This window comes from Strix aluco, chromosome 5 (assembly GCF_031877795.1).
Source record: "Strix aluco isolate bStrAlu1 chromosome 5, bStrAlu1.hap1, whole genome shotgun sequence".
Taxonomy (NCBI): Eukaryota; Metazoa; Chordata; class Aves; order Strigiformes; family Strigidae; genus Strix; species Strix aluco.
This window is the reverse complement of record NC_133935.1, coordinates 75,283,881-75,300,112: the sequence shown is the minus strand read 5'-3', so window position 1 is coordinate 75,300,112 and position 16,232 is coordinate 75,283,881. Positions and strand designations below refer to the sequence as shown.

The 16,232-nt window shown below is 40.7% G+C and overlaps 2 protein-coding genes across 6 annotated transcripts in view; one reads left to right on the top strand and one right to left on the bottom strand.

Moving 5' to 3' along the window:
• The window catches only part of FBXL13 (F-box and leucine rich repeat protein 13), a 98,761-nt gene extending 92,441 nt beyond the window's left edge, over positions 1–6,320 (bottom strand). The window contains exon 1 of the mRNA XM_074827867.1: positions 6,246–6,320. Within this exon, the coding sequence (XP_074683968.1) occupies positions 6,246–6,320 (75 nt within the window). The remainder of the gene's footprint in view (positions 1–6,245) is intronic.
• Positions 6,156–15,677, top strand: ARMC10 (armadillo repeat containing 10). 5 transcript variants are annotated; one of them, XM_074827876.1, is made up of 6 exons: positions 6,156–6,860; positions 8,742–8,887; positions 10,074–10,208; positions 11,530–11,706; positions 12,765–12,836; positions 14,128–15,677. In XM_074827876.1, the coding sequence occupies exons 2-6, from the start codon at positions 8,771–8,773 to the stop codon at positions 14,380–14,382; spliced, it is 756 nt and encodes a 251-aa protein (XP_074683977.1). In that variant the 5' UTR covers positions 6,156–6,860; positions 8,742–8,770; the 3' UTR covers positions 14,383–15,677. The 5 variants fall into 5 exon arrangements, with proteins under 5 accessions (XP_074683977.1, XP_074683976.1, XP_074683979.1 ...); XM_074827875.1 differs by having other exon boundaries at positions 6,156–6,894; XM_074827878.1 differs by having other exon boundaries at positions 6,258–6,278.
• Positions 15,678–16,232: the final 555 nt, after the last annotated feature.

Here is a 16,232-nt window from a genome sequence, read left to right as displayed (position 1 = left end):
AAGTATACAGGCAAATTACAGTTATTTAAGTGAATATTTAATGAAAATTATAAACTGGAAGGTTTTGCATCTGGTAAAAATTTCAAAACATGATTGTATATGTTTAACTGGTCATTAATCTATGTTAATGCAAAAGATGCTGTCCTGGGACACTCTCTTGTTTATACTTCCCTCTGTTATAAAGAAACTAGCTTTTATTAGTTATCACAACATCAGTTTTTAGATTTTCTTTCAGCCCTGACTCTCAGAAAACTGTTTTTCTTTGCCTCTGCCCACTTTTCACTACCATCACCCTCCATGGTGCAGATGGATGGTACACATCTAAATTTTGCCATTCAGAGTCTGCTCAGGCCTTGATAAGCTCACCACCAAAATTCTGAGTATGCAATCTCACCATCCACTTACGTTTCATTTTCCCAAACCACGGCCTTTCACCTATGCACTCAGGGGGTAGAAATACTTTCTTCATTTTCTAACATCCATATTGATTCTGACTTGTTATTACCGTAATACAACTGGTCTATATAAATATAAAACTAAATTTTAAAACCAGGAAATATCTGAAGCAACAGCTACATGTTTGATGGATCAAGACAACACAGTAATATAATGGTTTACTCACTGTACAAACTCAAATGATGCAATACTACTTTCCTTTGAAGATACAGTCTCTCACTATTATTACATTAATGTGGAGCATGTGCTTGAATCCTTTTCAGGAAGCATGCTGAGAGGACAAGGGAAAAGAGGAAGGCTCTATATCAAAAACATGCTATGGATATAGAGCAAAAGCCATGCAAAGCATGAGCAAAAAAAGGCACCCTGTCACAGAATCACAGAATTGTCAAGGTTGGAAAAGACCTTGAAGATCATCCAGTCCAACCATCAACCCAACATTAACAGTTCCCAACTACACCATATCCCTCAGCGCTATGTCGACCCGACTCTTAAACACCTCCAGGGATGGGGACTCCACCACCTCCTTGGGCAGCCCATTCCAATGCCCAACAACCCGTTCTGTAAAGAAATGCTTCCTAATATCCAGTCTAAACCTTCCCTGGCACAACTTGAGGCCATTCCCTCTTGTCCTATCACTTATTACTTGGTTAAAGAGACTCATCCCCAGCTCTCTGCAACCTCCTTTCAGGTAGCTGTAGAGGGCGATGAGGTCTCCCCTCAGCCTCCTCTTCTCCAGACTAAACAACCCCAGTTCCCTCAGCTGCTCCTCATACGACATGTGCTCCAGACCCTTCACCAGCTTCGTTGCCCTTCTCTGGACACGCTCCAGTAATTCAATGTCCTGCAAAGTGGGCCCTCACTCTGAAGAGGCAGAGGGCAGGGCAGGCAGGTAGAGGGAGAAGCCTGGGAACTTTTGCATGCTAAAGAGATCTTCCAGATGCTAATCAGAATACTGTGCAGAATCAGACAATAATGTAAACTGGAAGAGATCTCTGAAGGTTGTGGAACATAAATTGGGGAGGACCCATCATTGGAAGTGTTCAAAGTCAGGCTGACGGGACTCTGAATAATCTGATCTAACAAAAGATGTCCCTGCCCACAGCAGGGTTGTTGGACTAGGCGATCTCTGAAGGTTCCTTCCAACTCAAACCTTCTGTGATTCTGTGTTAAGACCAATATGAAAAGGCAAAGAAAAATATTTCTTTATGCACAGACACAATGAAAGGCAACTGTCTTCAGTTTAGACACCTTGAATATTTATAACACTAATCCACACACTGATTCCAACCTTAGCATATCTTCAATTTTATGAAAAATGTAATTTGCAAAGTATATCTTAATGGTTGACTATATTAAGAAAATATTATAAATCCATCACTTATCTCTGATGACATACAATTTTAAAGAATATATAGGCAGTTAAATGGCTTTCATCACAAATTTTCCCATGGACAGATTTCCCAAAGCCAATTCCAATGTTGGTCGGCTACTCCCTCTGCTGGATTAAGCCAGTACGTGTCTTCCATATGAACGCCATTTTTTATTATTTCAAGTGTTGTTTACCTTTTTTTTTCCTTTTTCAAACAAAACCAACTTTTTTTCTTTGGATGTTCTGAAAGGTCTCCAACACAGGAAATCCAAACTATCCGACCATATACTGGAGTGCAAGGCCTCAGTTTAACATTTGAGAATTCCTTTAGAAAATTTAAATAAGGAAGGATTGTAACACCTGGTCTTGAAGTCCTCATTCAGGTACTTTTCAGTGATACTTGGGCCAGGTGTAAAACCAAAAACAATTAAGACAAATCTGTACAAGTCTGGATACTTCTATTAAACTTCTACAAAACTCTCAACAATCTGAGAGTCCATTGACAATTTTTCTCAATCTATAAATCGTATTCATTCATAACATTAAACAACTAAAAGTATACTCATATGTCAAATGATCGTTAGTCACATATCATCACAACCCCCAGCTAACCAACTAACAAACAAGTATTTAAAAAAACTATCAACAAAACTGCTACAGTGCAACTAAGTTAGCAGGCTTGAATTAAATATTTAGGTCATGTTTTTATATGAACTGTTCCTATTCATCAATCTGAAAAAGCTCACCTGTTGTTTAAAAGTTCACAAAGAAAAAGTCCTAAAATCGTACAGCATTCAGTTTAAAGTTCAGTAATGGAAAACCATTTTCAGCCTCCCTTCCTGTGTACATTTAGCGACTCTTAAAAATACATGCATACCTGCATATATATATTCTTATTCCTTATTCATATGTGAGAGTTATTGAGAATCAGCATATTCATCATCTGAATAAAGTAAAATATATTGATATCTAACAAGTTCTACAAACTCTTCAGCTATAACATTTTTTCATCATTGAAATGACCTCAGTACACAGAGCAATAGTTTTGTTGACACTGACATTTTCTAAATAGTAACTTCCATTTCTTTCCACCACCAAATAGGCAGCACGACTGCGTGGCATGGATGATGACTACCAGCTGTGCCTTAGAAAATATTCCCTAAGAGGATGAAGAGACATCCATGTCTTGCCTATAAAGTTTTCCAAAGCCAGATGTTTCAAGACCTAAATTCTATGCCCCAAATATCAGGTAATCTAAACACAACATACTCATTTTACCAAAAAATTCTTAACAGTGGCTTATTTTCATCATTTTCTCTTACTCCTAATCCTGGACAAATCAACACAGCATCTACTCAACAGTCATTTGTAAGAGATATAACAAGCTTTAAACGTAATGATCCTCCCAAACGCCCTAAGCTATCCAGAATCAGATGTAATTTTGTTAACAGCTCCTGTTGTTTTCTTACAAACCCTCATAATGTGCAGTGCTTTTCCAGGAGCACCTACTAAAATGAAGAGACTGTATGTTTTCCTGTTGAATATCAAAAAATGAACTAAATAGGTTCCCCAAAAAACTCTCTTTCCTGTGAAGCTTGGATAAAAGCCCTTGACCGTGGTCAGTTTTGATGTGTTGTGACTACTGCCTTTCCCTGCTCACCATAATGATCTTACTGTGTCTTTGTGTTTTCATGCCCACTGTGTTTCTTATGTCCATTTGCTGACTCACCATCGGTTTATAAGGCACTTGGGCAGGTAATGTCACTTGATAAATGTACAGCACCTAGCACAACATAATATCCTGAGTCATTACCTAGGTTTCTAAGCATTACAATGATGATAACTATTACAAGAAGTAGCATGTGAGATCAATATTTTTAAAAAAAAGTACCAAGAAAGGTATGAATTTTGTTATTTTTATTTGTTGCTACAAATGTGCGTTATTTCCCAGCATCATACTTCCAGCACTGAAGATGTGTTGTTCACTGTACATTCAAACTACATTACCAATTATACATTTTAGCTATTCTGTAACACCTTGCTTCAACGTCAATGCAGTTATAAGTATTATTATTATTCCATATCTACCTGCAATAAGAGACTACACCCTAAAATCAGATGTATTTTGCAAAGGCAGCGAAAGCCTGCTATCCCCAGGAGGAGTCCTAGCAAGGTGGGCAGCAGCCCGAAGCAGCAAATTAACAATGGTAATGAAACTGATGCAAAACAGTGACAAAACGGTTGTCAACTTTGTCTCTTCCAGAGACGCAGAAAATCTGGTCCGCTACTGCTATTCCTGTGAAGGGAAGAGGCGAAAAAGACGAGGGTGTGAGAAACACATAATGAAGCCGAGACTGGCCATGAGCTTCTGCCTTCCCTAACCCAGAGTAGAAAGCCTGGCTTGTCTCAAAGGCTTCTCTCTTCCAGCCATGACCCCATTCCTCTTTCGACCCCTTTAGCCATTTACCCTTCACGGCAAAATTCACTTGGGTCGTACAGCAGAAAAATCTTAAACCAGCTCTGCATCCATATTTAATTCTAACACAGTTAAGAATACAGCTACTAACAACAGGAAAAGTCGTCATATGTGTAGTGTTTGCAGGATTACAGTCTGCCTGACTTTTTATGGATTCTGTTTAAAAGCAAATCTGGATGACAACTAAAGAGAGGAATCAGACAGGAATGAAACAGACGCAGCAGGGAATCCCAAATTATTTGGACATGATTATTTGGACTACAACTGTGTTTGGACAATGTCCAAACCACAGCCTAATCATAAAAAGACTTAAGCAAATGGACATTTTAGATCTCTATATCCTTAATTCTGAGAATATGTGTATAAATGTTCATAGGTCTCAGCTTAGCTTTGATGTTCCTTAATACAGGGATCAGTATCATCTCATTTATCTTCAGGCCAAGCATACTGTAACTTCATAAAGAAATTAAAATGTAATAAAATGAAATAAGAAACAAGGCTAGATATCAGCAAGCACCAACCTCTAAGAAACAAGATAAAAAATCATAAAAAGATTTTACACAGGCTAATTTTTAACTGGTTCTTTCTTTTAAGAAAGTCCCTTCAATCTTAACCTTCTTTCATTTTTAGTTTATTGACTTAATGTCACTGTTGCTATAAAGGTGTTTATAACTTTTGCTTGGAAATGTAAATATGAGCTATTTTTGAAGTGCTGAATCAAGAAATATACCTCACGCAGATACATTTTATGTTATTCTGTGCTTAAAAAAACAAAGAATGATCAAGAGACAGACTCTCAGGAGAGGTACTCAGTCTACGTGGCAGTGCTGCTCTATAATTACTCTAATTGGCTCAAGATTTCTTTATTAATGTTTCCATGGAAATCCTGGCTGTAATAGCTGCTTGCAAATGGGGTCTATTTTTGGTAGCTTAAAAGGATGGCTCTTAACTTGTATTTGTGCATTGTGCCTTTCTTTGTTTTAAGGAAACTGAAAATCAGCTGCTGCAGATTTTGGAACTGGCAGAGGTGACAAACAGGGAGGAAACTAAAGAAATAGAGAATGAGGTAAGAATCCTACATGCAAACCCACCAACCCCATCTCCCCCAGTCCTTCAGGTTGTGACAGTTTTATCCTCTAACATTTCATGGTAATTTACTCCTGTGCCAATAAATACCTAATCCACCAATATCTGAAACGTGGTCCACCACCATCTTTACCTTTGACAGGCCATTAAAAACCACAGACGGCACCCGCAGTGCTCAAAGAGGAGGGAAGTATCCAGCTGAAATCTAGAGGTACTTCTGTAATTAAAACTGAAGAACTTCAGCCAATCTAGGGAAGGCGTCAACGCACTTCACTGCATTTGCCTTCATTTCAGTTACTGTTTTGAGTTTCAATATGGATTAAGAAGCAGAATTACTTGGTTCCATCTTATTTCTACTTTTAAAGTTTTCATCAATTGTCTGAAGCAAGCTTAATACAAGGAGCAGAACAAAAACATGTCCCACGCGAGGAGAGCGCCGCATTAGGGGTGCTTGGTGGGCCAACACTGAGCGACCCAACGAGCTGCTGAGGGGTAACGGGGACCCGGGGCGGAGGCGTCGCCTGCCCCCCGCGGATGCTACCGGGGGAGTTTGTGGTCCCACCGGCTCCAGGGGAGACCACGCTGCCGACCAGCGAGGACGCCCGGCCGGCTGGTGGAGAGCCATGGGCGGCTGAGGGGCCTGCCTTCCCCTCAGCGGCTGCTATGCCGCGGCCCGACCCCGCCATGCTCGGGACGCCCCTTCCCGCCCGCCAGCGGCGGCAGCGCCTGCGCAGAGAGCGGGAGCGCGGGCCGGGGCGGGCGGAGGGTCCCGGGGGCGGCCGCCTTCCGCTGATCGCTATGGCGAGGGGCGGCGATGCGTGAGCCGCCCGCTGCCGCGGGGTCTGCCGCCCTTACCTCATAGATGTCGGGGAGGTTGTGGCGGCTGAAGTAAGCTCGGAGCTCGGGGCTGGCGGTCCTGAGGGACGCCATGGCGGCGCTGGGCCCAGCTGCGGCGGCGGTCGCGTAGCAACGGGCCCGCGGCCTGGAGCTGCCCGGGCTTTGGTGCCCTGCGGTCCCCGCTGCCGCCCTGCGCGGCACCTGCAGCCGGCTGGGACAGGCGCCCGGTCCTCACTCCTCGGACGGCTGCGCGCCCCTGCCCGCCCCAGCCGGGTGGCCGCTCCCCCGTCGAGCGGGGCAAGGAGCGGTAGAGAGGCAGCCATGTACCGAGAGGCGGGAGAGGAGCATCTACCAGCTGCTACCCGAGGGGCCCCAGAGAGCCCTTCCAGCCCTGACTGCGGCATCTCCTTCCAGTGCTTTGGGCCTCCGGCCCGGCCTGGGCTGCAGCCGAGCGCAGCGCTCCCGGGGCTTGCTGCTGCTGCTGCGGCCGGCATGCAGCGCGGAGGCCTGGCAGGCACGCAGGTGTCGGAGAGGGCAGCAGCTAAGATGGCAGCCGAGAAACTGTGGCCTTGTGTTAATATTTAAAGCCAACACGGACAGACAGCACTAGCAGGGGAAGGATTTGCCCGGCAGGTATACATACCCCTGAAGCAAATGCTGTCAGCATGTATGTTTTTAATATATTGCTGTATTTTGTTAAAACTTTAAATAGATGTTTACAGGGGTTCTATGTGGTCTAATTGATGTGTTTACAAATAACGTAGTGCCTACAGAGTGCATTTTTATTTTCCTCCCAGGTGCCTGGCTGCAGCAGCCTTCCCAAAGGGGAAGCCTGTTTCGGTCCCGGGTGCAGGTGGTCTGCCTGGCTTCGGGGCGCGGGTTATTTTTTCTTTTAAAACAAGCTGCATCGCATCGTCGCTACGTGGGTTCGCGCCTCGCTGCCCCCAGCAGGCTGAGGCCTCCCCCCAGTGCCACACGCAGAGCCGTGGGCTCAGCGCCCCCGCCAGCGCCTCGGCACGCCCGGCCGCAGGAGGGAAGCGGGGCCGGCGCCGCGCCGGATGGGGCGGTGGCTTCCGCGGGCCCTCGGGGCGGCCGCCGGGAATGGGGGAGCCGCGGGGGGCGGCGGTGAGAGCGGCCGCCGTCGTGCTCGGCGCGGGCGCCTGCTACTGCCTGTGGCGGCTGGCGGCGGGGGGGCGGCGGGCGGCGAGCGGAGCCGCCCGGGGCCCACCGTCAGGTGAGGGCGGGCGGGGGCGCGGCTGCAGGCGGAGCGGCCGCGGCAGGGCCTCGGTAGCGCCGGTGACCGCGGAGGAGGGCCCGGGGCGGTTCCAGCTCCCGGCGGGCCGCTGCCCGCGGCTCTGGAGCGCGGCTCCGGGCTGCTGCCCGCCTGTGGCCTCGGAGGCAGGTCTGCTGCCTGTGCGAGGGGATACCACAGTACTGCTTACCGGCCTCTGACAGCCATGCGATGTTTTTAAAGGATTCTAGGCATGTTTTATTTTTAGAAAAGCCCAATTTATTTTTTTTAAAGTCTCCTAAAGCGTACGTCCAATCAGTGTATGTACTTTATGGGCTGATTTGCTGTTCTGTTATTAAAGTTATTTGTGTTCCCCCTATAATTCAAAGCTAAATCAAGTGTTTAGACAAGGATGAGATGAGGGTAAACAATTTTGTTTTTCAAGCCAGCTCATGGATTATCATAATTAACTTTGATTTCCCCTCCCCCAAGAATACTATGATGTTTGCCTGGTGAGGTGATGGCAGCAAATATGTGGAATTATAAAGGACTGGTTAGCTTCTCAAAAGTCATCTCAAGTCATCTATGACTAGTGCAGTAGTCGTAGATGGGGACTTCAGGCTATTCAGCTAGCTAAATAGTTCTGCCTCCAACCTGGCTGGAAATGGTCTTTGATGGCATTTGTGTCACCCTTTTATGAAAGTCAGGTACTCCATAACATCACCCTGACTCAGAAACAGCCTTCCTCAGCCTTCACAGGTTGAGTGATGGCATGATTGCCAGTGTTCTTAATGCTGGGGCTGTTACTTTGTCAAATGACATCACGGTACTAGCAAATTGACATGATCATAATTTCTGGAAGTAGTAGTCTGCAAGTGAGAAGTTTTGTTTTCCTACAGTGTCCAGACAGATTTCCACATTTCATTTCAGGGAACACAAGTAAAAACTTAACATGATTGGTGAATATTCCTAATAATTTTGAAGGGAGCTTTGCTGTTGGTTAACCAAAGAGTAACATACTTCAAGCTCTTGTTATATATTCCTTTTATTTTCTACTTTGAAAAGAGGTAGTCAGAGGACTCGGGGAGGGGAAAAAGAATGTAAGTCTTGCTGTTGTAAAACACCAGACTTTTTGACATGATATGACGGTTGGGTACAATCAAACTTAGAACAACACGTTCTACAACTGAGAACTAAACTTCTGCTTTGTAAAAAAGTTAAGTGGTAACTATGTGAAATGTCTCAAACTTGGTATCAAGTATTTCATTTTTAAATACTGACAGGCAACAGTCCTCCAGCATCAGCCCATACCATGGATGCGGATGCTCTACAGAAACTTATTCATTTGCTCCAGGCCACAGATGATCCATTAATTCAAGAGCAAGCTTTAATCACTCTCAGCAACAGTGCTGCCTTCTCCGTAAATCAAGTAAGTATTGTTCTGTAGAAAACACCACTGTTTCAATACCAGTCAGTATGGAAGATAAGAGGTGCTGTTTTGCTGAAGGATGATACAGGACTGAGAGCTAGGATAGCTTGTGTTTGAAAATCTGATTTATGTCCATGCCTTAACTTCTGCTAACCCAAATAATATAATTTACCAGCTTCACATAATTTATCTGAGCTTAATGTTTGTACAACTTAAAGTCTGTACAGAGTTCTATATTTTAAAAGTGCTGTAAATAGATCTTTTGTTACTTACAGTTATGTAATGTTAATGAAAGGGTTGAATTGGAGAAGGGTTAAATACTTTCAGGATCAGATCTGAAATTTATTGAGATAATTTAAATTAATTTTTTATCTTTACAAAGTTATATGCCATTTACATCTTAGCAACCTTCCAACTATCCAGGTATCTCTGAATCAATTGGAAATACGATGCCGATAAACTTTGAGCTGGACGTAGATTTTCATGCCTTTATAAAGGTTTAATCTCCAGGGTCCTGCTTTGTTTGTTTGGTTTTTGTATTTCCTTTTTGTATGGCACTTATGATAGCTGTTTGTTCTGGCTTCTCAAAACTGTTTTCTTAATATAAATCTCTCAGAACAGAACATAACTGAATCCCAAGGCCCACTGGCCCATTTTTCATTTTCTTGAAAACAGTACATGTTTTTTTCAGTGATGGTTAGAGTCTTAAGTGAGAAAGATTTAAAAAAAAATAAAATGAAATGTAATGAAAAAGAAAGATAAAGTTTTAGAACTTCTACTCATAATAATATAAAGCTGTGTCTTGACATCCTGTTCTGTTCAGTCAGGATGTTTAGGTACTGTGACCTGGCTCAGCTATTCTATAAAGTCATTATGCAATAATTACCTTTGATTCTTTATAATCTAGAATGCTTTAAACATGCTTTGCAGCTGGATTTTAAAAGTAAAGGTGTTGTGCCATAGTCAAATAATGTCAAATATTACTTTGACCCTAAGCAAGGACTACTTTCTTAATTTAAATTTTGAAGCAGTAAAGCAATATCTGCAAACACTCTCTTTAAACCGTCTGTTCTGGAAGTCTTTATTCACACATTCCATTTGTGTTAAAATGTAAACTTTGAGGAGAGCCCTCAGCATTTAATTGAAATTTTTAAAAATCTTATTAAATATCTGTTTTATATTTCAGGATATAATCCGAAATTTGGATGGCCTTTCTGTTATTGGAGGGATGCTTTCAGATTGCATTCCCAAAGTTAAAGAAAAAGCACTAAATGCACTTAATAATTTGAGTATGAATGTTAAAAATCAGGAAGAGATACAGGTAAGTTTTTTAAAGGGCAAAATCAAAGTAATTAAGACACGGGAGATAGTACAGGGCTTTCAGCATATTGGTTAAATATAAGCCAGGATGCCCAAATGTTTTGATGTTAGACATACGAGTCAGCGGATCTGGAAGATCTGTGCGTCCCAAGGCCAAAAGGATTACTTAAAACTGCCTTGTATCACTGACACTTTTTTTAAAAGATGGTTAGGAAACTAGGCAGTTTGTGTTCAGCTTTCACCAAATGCTATTAAACAGAGATTGTGCTGCTAATTTATAGTAAAATTATGTGAGGCAAGATGATTTCGAAACATGTCTAGAACATCAGCAGTGGTTGTTTAATAGGATGGATTACAGACTGAACTTAGCATGACTTCTTGGGCAAGGGAGAAGAAAATAGTAGTTGATCCCCTGGGTTCGTATGAGACCAATTTTTCAGGGTGATACTTTCATTTTAAAAGAATAGCATGTAAAAACAATAACAAGTCCCACTGGCAAAATATAGTAGATGCTATGCATGTGAAAGGACCAACCATCAAAAAAGCATCCATTTTTGACATTATCAGATTAATCAATAGGTCAAGAAGTGTCCAAGCAGTGAGCTGATGCACATTTGAAGATTTTTACTAGTTTTTTCATTAGCTTGATGAAAAGGCAGTTTGACTGTACATGGTAGTTTGCAGCATCTTTAGCATGGAACTTTTTTTAAAGTAGTGCCAACAGCAAATATTTGTATAGGCATATAGGTAAAAACCAACTCCTTTGGTAAAGGCAAAGTAATTTTTTTCTTAGTTAAGATTCCAAGATTCGTTGTATACTGTCATCCAGAAGAAAATATGGTAAATAATAGTTGTTAATGTCAGTTGTCATCACTGTTCCTGAGGAGTACTCCAGTGAATGGGCCACATGGTTGGAAGAAAGGATTTCATTCCAAGACTTGTCCTTAGCTTGTTCTCAACATTTAAGATGATGTTAGTTGCTGTAAGTGATTTTTTTTAAATAACTCCTTAGAGCAGCTGTACCACTTCTGAGATGGAGTCAAAGCAATTTGGGTTTTCAGAGCAATTTATGCTTCAGGAAGGTTAGTGAGCATAACTCTGTAACGTCTGCTTCTATCACGCCAATAGAATGCTTGAATATATTCAAAACAAACCAAAAAAGTACTTGTTTCCAAGAACTTTGATCAGGATATGTATTCAGCCAGCGGTGTTCAAGAGGTATTTACGCTACTGTAGCTAGGCCACCGATACTATTTGTGAATAGAGAATCTACTTGTATAAAAAAATGTCTTCTCTTTTCATCCTCTTTCCTCTTCCCCCAGGTGTATATTACACAAGTTTGTAGGAACGTTGAGTCAGCTCCCCTGAATTCTGATCTGCAGCTAGCTGGACTCAGATTGTTGACAAATATGTCTGTTACCAGTAACTACCACCATAAGATGCTAAACTCAATTCCGTGCTTTCTTCATTTGCTTTCAGAAGGAACTGAAAGGACACAGGTACTGGGTTACAAACCTTTTATAAAGCTGCTTTACTTGCCTCCTTTTCACTGCTTTTGTAAAATGGTTTAGACTGTGCTTAGAAAATCAAATATTTGTTAATAGTAGCAAATAGTGCATAAAATCTGTAAAATATGAATCTGTATTACTTTCTCAATGTAAATTCAGAAGAGAGGAGGAAGAGAATCTCGATAGTGGAACTGCTGGACTAGAGCTCTACCAAAGCAGTGCTGTGTGCACTGCTGTTGTCCCATGCCTATAGCAACTCCCGAATTCTCTTCTGCTCACTAAATGTTGCTACTGCATCGCAGGGCAAGGAGAATCTGCACGTGAAAGGCTTCACTGATGCATGAATCTCTGTAGGGAAATATGCCAAGCTGTGATAACCTAAGTTACGGATTTCTCTTCCCTTATGCTTATTACATCTCTTTCAACACTAGTGACTGCAATGAGAAATTGTGCTTGTTTGTGAATTATTGTAATGTTGAAAGAGGAGAAAAGCTTCAGATAGGGACCTAATACAGCGTTTATTCAAGATGTCACAGTACCATCAATATCAACGCACTTAGTTGCTCTATCAGATCAAAAACAGTTTTTCAAAACAATTTCCATTAAACTTAACAGACCTATTAAGTATATTAAGTAGCACTTGGCCTTTTCCTAGCATTTAGTTAAAAGATTAGTGTCACAAGGTCCAGGAAAGTACAAAGGTGTATTTGTATATGCTTCTGATCACATTTTAAATACAGTACTTAGCTATCCTCTGTACATTTAAAAAATATTCCATATTCTGCCTACTGTGAGTTGTGTATGTATCTTGCCTTGTTTGATGTTTAAGTCAAACTGAATTTGCTTCTAAAATGTCAGTTCTTAGTACATGCATGCTAGTAACTCCATAAGCTGTTTTTTCCTATACCAAAGACTGAAGCACGCAACTCAAGATGTTAGTTGACCCATTCTACAGTTTCCTTTCCAAGTCAACGCTGACATTGATGCCCATTACTGCTGTACTTACTGTTTTTGGAGCTTGCAATGAACTTGCATGTTCCCTATTTCAGATTCAAGTTTTGAAAGTACTTGTGAACTTATCTGCAAACCCAGCCATGACAAGACATCTCCTCAGAGCTGAAGTAAGGTTCTTGCTCTTTCGTTGTATTTTTAGCATTTATAGATGTGTATGTGTGTAGGTAGATGCATGCATTGGAAGAATTTTAATGTATTAGAGGTATATATACAATGCCAGAGTAAAATTTTAGGTAGTACCTGGTCAAAATCAGCAGGTAGAAGGGTGCATTCTTCCACAGGCTAGCTTTCTTCCAGAGCTAGGGTAGTACAGATACCGTGCTTGCTGAGGGGTCACAGGGCCTATGCACTGGAGGAAAGTTGGTCATACTGCTGTGAACCATTCCAAACAATCAGTGACATCTTGCAGAAGCCTGTTCTCACCTTCGCATTCCACCAAAGGGGTAGTACCATGAACTTTTGTATGTAATACACATAAGGTACCCCAGTACGTTTCAAAAACAAACCCAAAACTTCATTTCCAGACATGCAGTTAGTATACAGATTGAAGACCAGGAACAAATATCAACTGCAACCAGTGCTGTAAATGATCCTTCTCAACAGCCATTTCTATAGCTAACATACTCTACCTAAGATGACCCAATTCCACTGAAATCCCCACCCCTTTACTTGAACGCAGCCATAAAACTGTTGTCTCTGAGCACTGTAAGTGAACTGTCCCTGTGGATTTGCTTACGTCTTTGTGGAGAACTGTATCTGACATTTGCTATTGCTGGCCTTGGCGTACAGGTTTATTTCAGTTACATCTTTTCCTCACACCAAAACAAAGAATCAGGGGCTGGAATGGTGCTATATCCTCCTCCCCCTCCCAGAGTAAGTTTCTTAAAAAATGCAGTGGCTTTTATTTTTGAGCTATCTGCCATGAGCAAAGCTGGTTTAGATACTACTGGCTTTTCATTATTAAAAATGTCATTATTAAAAAGGTTAGGGTAGCTAAATATTCAGTTGTTAAAAACATACCCTTTTCTTGTTTATCAGATATGCTAACTTAAAAACATTCAGATCACTGCAGAGGGCAAAAGCAACATTATTGAGAAGGAAAGCCAGACCCTCTCTTCCAAATGGGAATTTTCCAGACAGCCACATTTTGAAGATTGAAACTACAAAGCATTTATTAGCCTGTGATGCACAAGCCAGTCTTTTCTAAAGAGGAAATGTGCATGCTGTGCAAGTTTCTGGTATGCTTTCACAGCATATGGAGTTCTGGTATTTCATAGGGTTTCTGTTTTAAAAGGTTTCAGTGCAGATTTTTTTTTTTCCATTTTTTTTTAAAGTTAGATTTAATTACATGTACTTACTGCTGGTGATTAAGTATGGATTATTTCTTGAATATCCTAGGTGCCATCATTGCTGTTACTTTTTGACAACTGTATAAACAGAGATATTCTGCTTAGATCCCTGGCTTTTGCAGCAAACTTGAAGAAGAATGTAAACAATGAAGATGGCACCATGATTCAGGACCAATACAGTAAAGATTCAATTTTCTTTACACTCTGCAGGGACTCTACCCCATTTGCTCAGAAACTGGCATCTTTGTTGCATCACCCTGATAGAGAAGTGAAAGAGCAAGTTGTGAGAATATTAACACAGTAGTGATTTTTTTAAAAAACAAACTGACCTGGTGAAAATATCTAATCTTAGGAATGCTATGCTGAAAAAACCCAACAAGCAAACAATAAAACAACCAAAAAAATACTGAATACTGCCATATTATTAGGCACAAATCAGTTACTCCAAAAGAGAATACAATGTATTTAATATAGAGAGCATAACAGATTTTTTTGAGCAGGATAAAAGCAAGAGCTTAATTAGTACTGAGAAACCACTGTACATGTACACAAAGGGGGAGGAGTAGTTTAAAACATGAGAACTTTCATATGTACAGTGAACATTTTAGATGGCTAAGTCAATTAAAGTGTTCTTCTCAATACCATAATGAATTTTTGTTGCCTTAAGTATTTACACCTGTTGAATAAATACCTCTATAGAATGGTGCATTAAAGATTTAGCAATTAGAGATTAGACATTTACATTTTATTAGTCTGATATCTACTAAATGGGTGCAGGCAAATCTTAGAAAATACTGAATTAGAAAACCAAACTAGCATTGGCTTCCTACAAAATTAGTAGTTTCAATGAAAACTGCATATTAAAGTTACCCAGCATATGTTTTTTCACCTGTACAGAATATATTCTAAAACTATTCTCATACGCTTAGTATATCCATGCCGTTTAGCCAAACTGCAGTGCAGTTAACCACAACTGTGCAAGGTTTCTACAGGTGAAAAAAAAAAAGAAAAAATGAAAGAATTTTTATCTTGCTTTAAAATTATCAATTTAAGGAAAGCATACATATTTTTCAACGTAGTGGGAGTCAAAGCTTGTCTGCAACTGCAATTCAACATTCTCATCTTTATAAGTCTACAAGAGCAGTATCATACACATTTTTACAAAAGCTTCCTGTTCTGTAGCAGCCCTCAAGCCTGCTTTCCTTGGAGAAATTTATTCCTTTTTCTCTGCAACTAGAACATCATCGGAGTAAGTACTTCTGTTGAGTTAGCTCCCATAAAGTTTTAGTCATCCATCCATCGATAATTCAAAATGAAGTGGAATACATATAAACATCACTGTAAAAGAACCTGAAGGAAGTTTCATTGGTGAACATATACTAGAAAACACTTCATACTAAAAAGAGACTACTAAAACTTCCTGAACACACATCATAAAGTAAAAAAGTGTCTGATGTAAAGGCTAGAAAACAAGTTTTCCACCTTGTACCATTTTTAAGAGAACTGTATTACCTAAACTGTTACAGGTGCTTCATCTTTCTAAAATTAATATATCCACTCTGCTGTTAATAAAAATGCTACTCTCTTCTCTTTCTGTAATTCAATAGATACTTATTTTCAGTAGGTGACTTTGCACATAGTTAAAACTGCAAGAAAAACATGACCTTGAAAATAACAATGTATCTAATGCCCTGATCAATACAGGGGTAAAGCTACATGTATCCAATTTATCTACTTAGGTAGCTTTAACTCATCAGGATTACAATTAAGGCAGAAATCGAAGTTGGCATGATTCCCAGTCAGAACCTGACAATTGCTGTATTGACAATGAACTTCCCTTTCTCCTTCCCACTGCTCCAAAACCTGCTTATTTTGTAATAAGCAAGTTACATTACAATCAATCAATGTTTTGTCACTTTTTGTAGTTTTAATTTTTTTCTGCTTCTGTATTTAACAAAGGAAAAGAAAGGCTAGGTCAGACACCAAGAATTTACCAATCCCACCCTTCTCTTCTGACAAGGACTTAGATTAGTCTGTTCTAGGTATATCTGATGTATATATGTTTTTGTACGCTCAGCAACAAGAGATGTCTAGATGTCCCTCCCCATGTTCTCCAACCCAAAAATAAGTTTTTCAAGTATCATCTTTTTGATA

Excerpts from the sequence above, each read along its gene's own strand:
- ARMC10 (XM_074827873.1), top strand. The coding sequence starts at position 7,329 with ATGGGGGAGCCGCGGGGGGCGGCGGTGAGAGCGGCCGCCGTCGTGCTC. Across the intron at positions 7,462-8,741 it reads CGCCCGGGGCCCACCGTCAG|GCAACAGTCCTCCAGCATCA; the intron begins GTGAGGGCGGGC and ends AAATACTGACAG. Across the intron at positions 10,209-11,529 it reads AAAATCAGGAAGAGATACAG|GTGTATATTACACAAGTTTG; the intron begins GTAAGTTTTTTA and ends CTCTTCCCCCAG.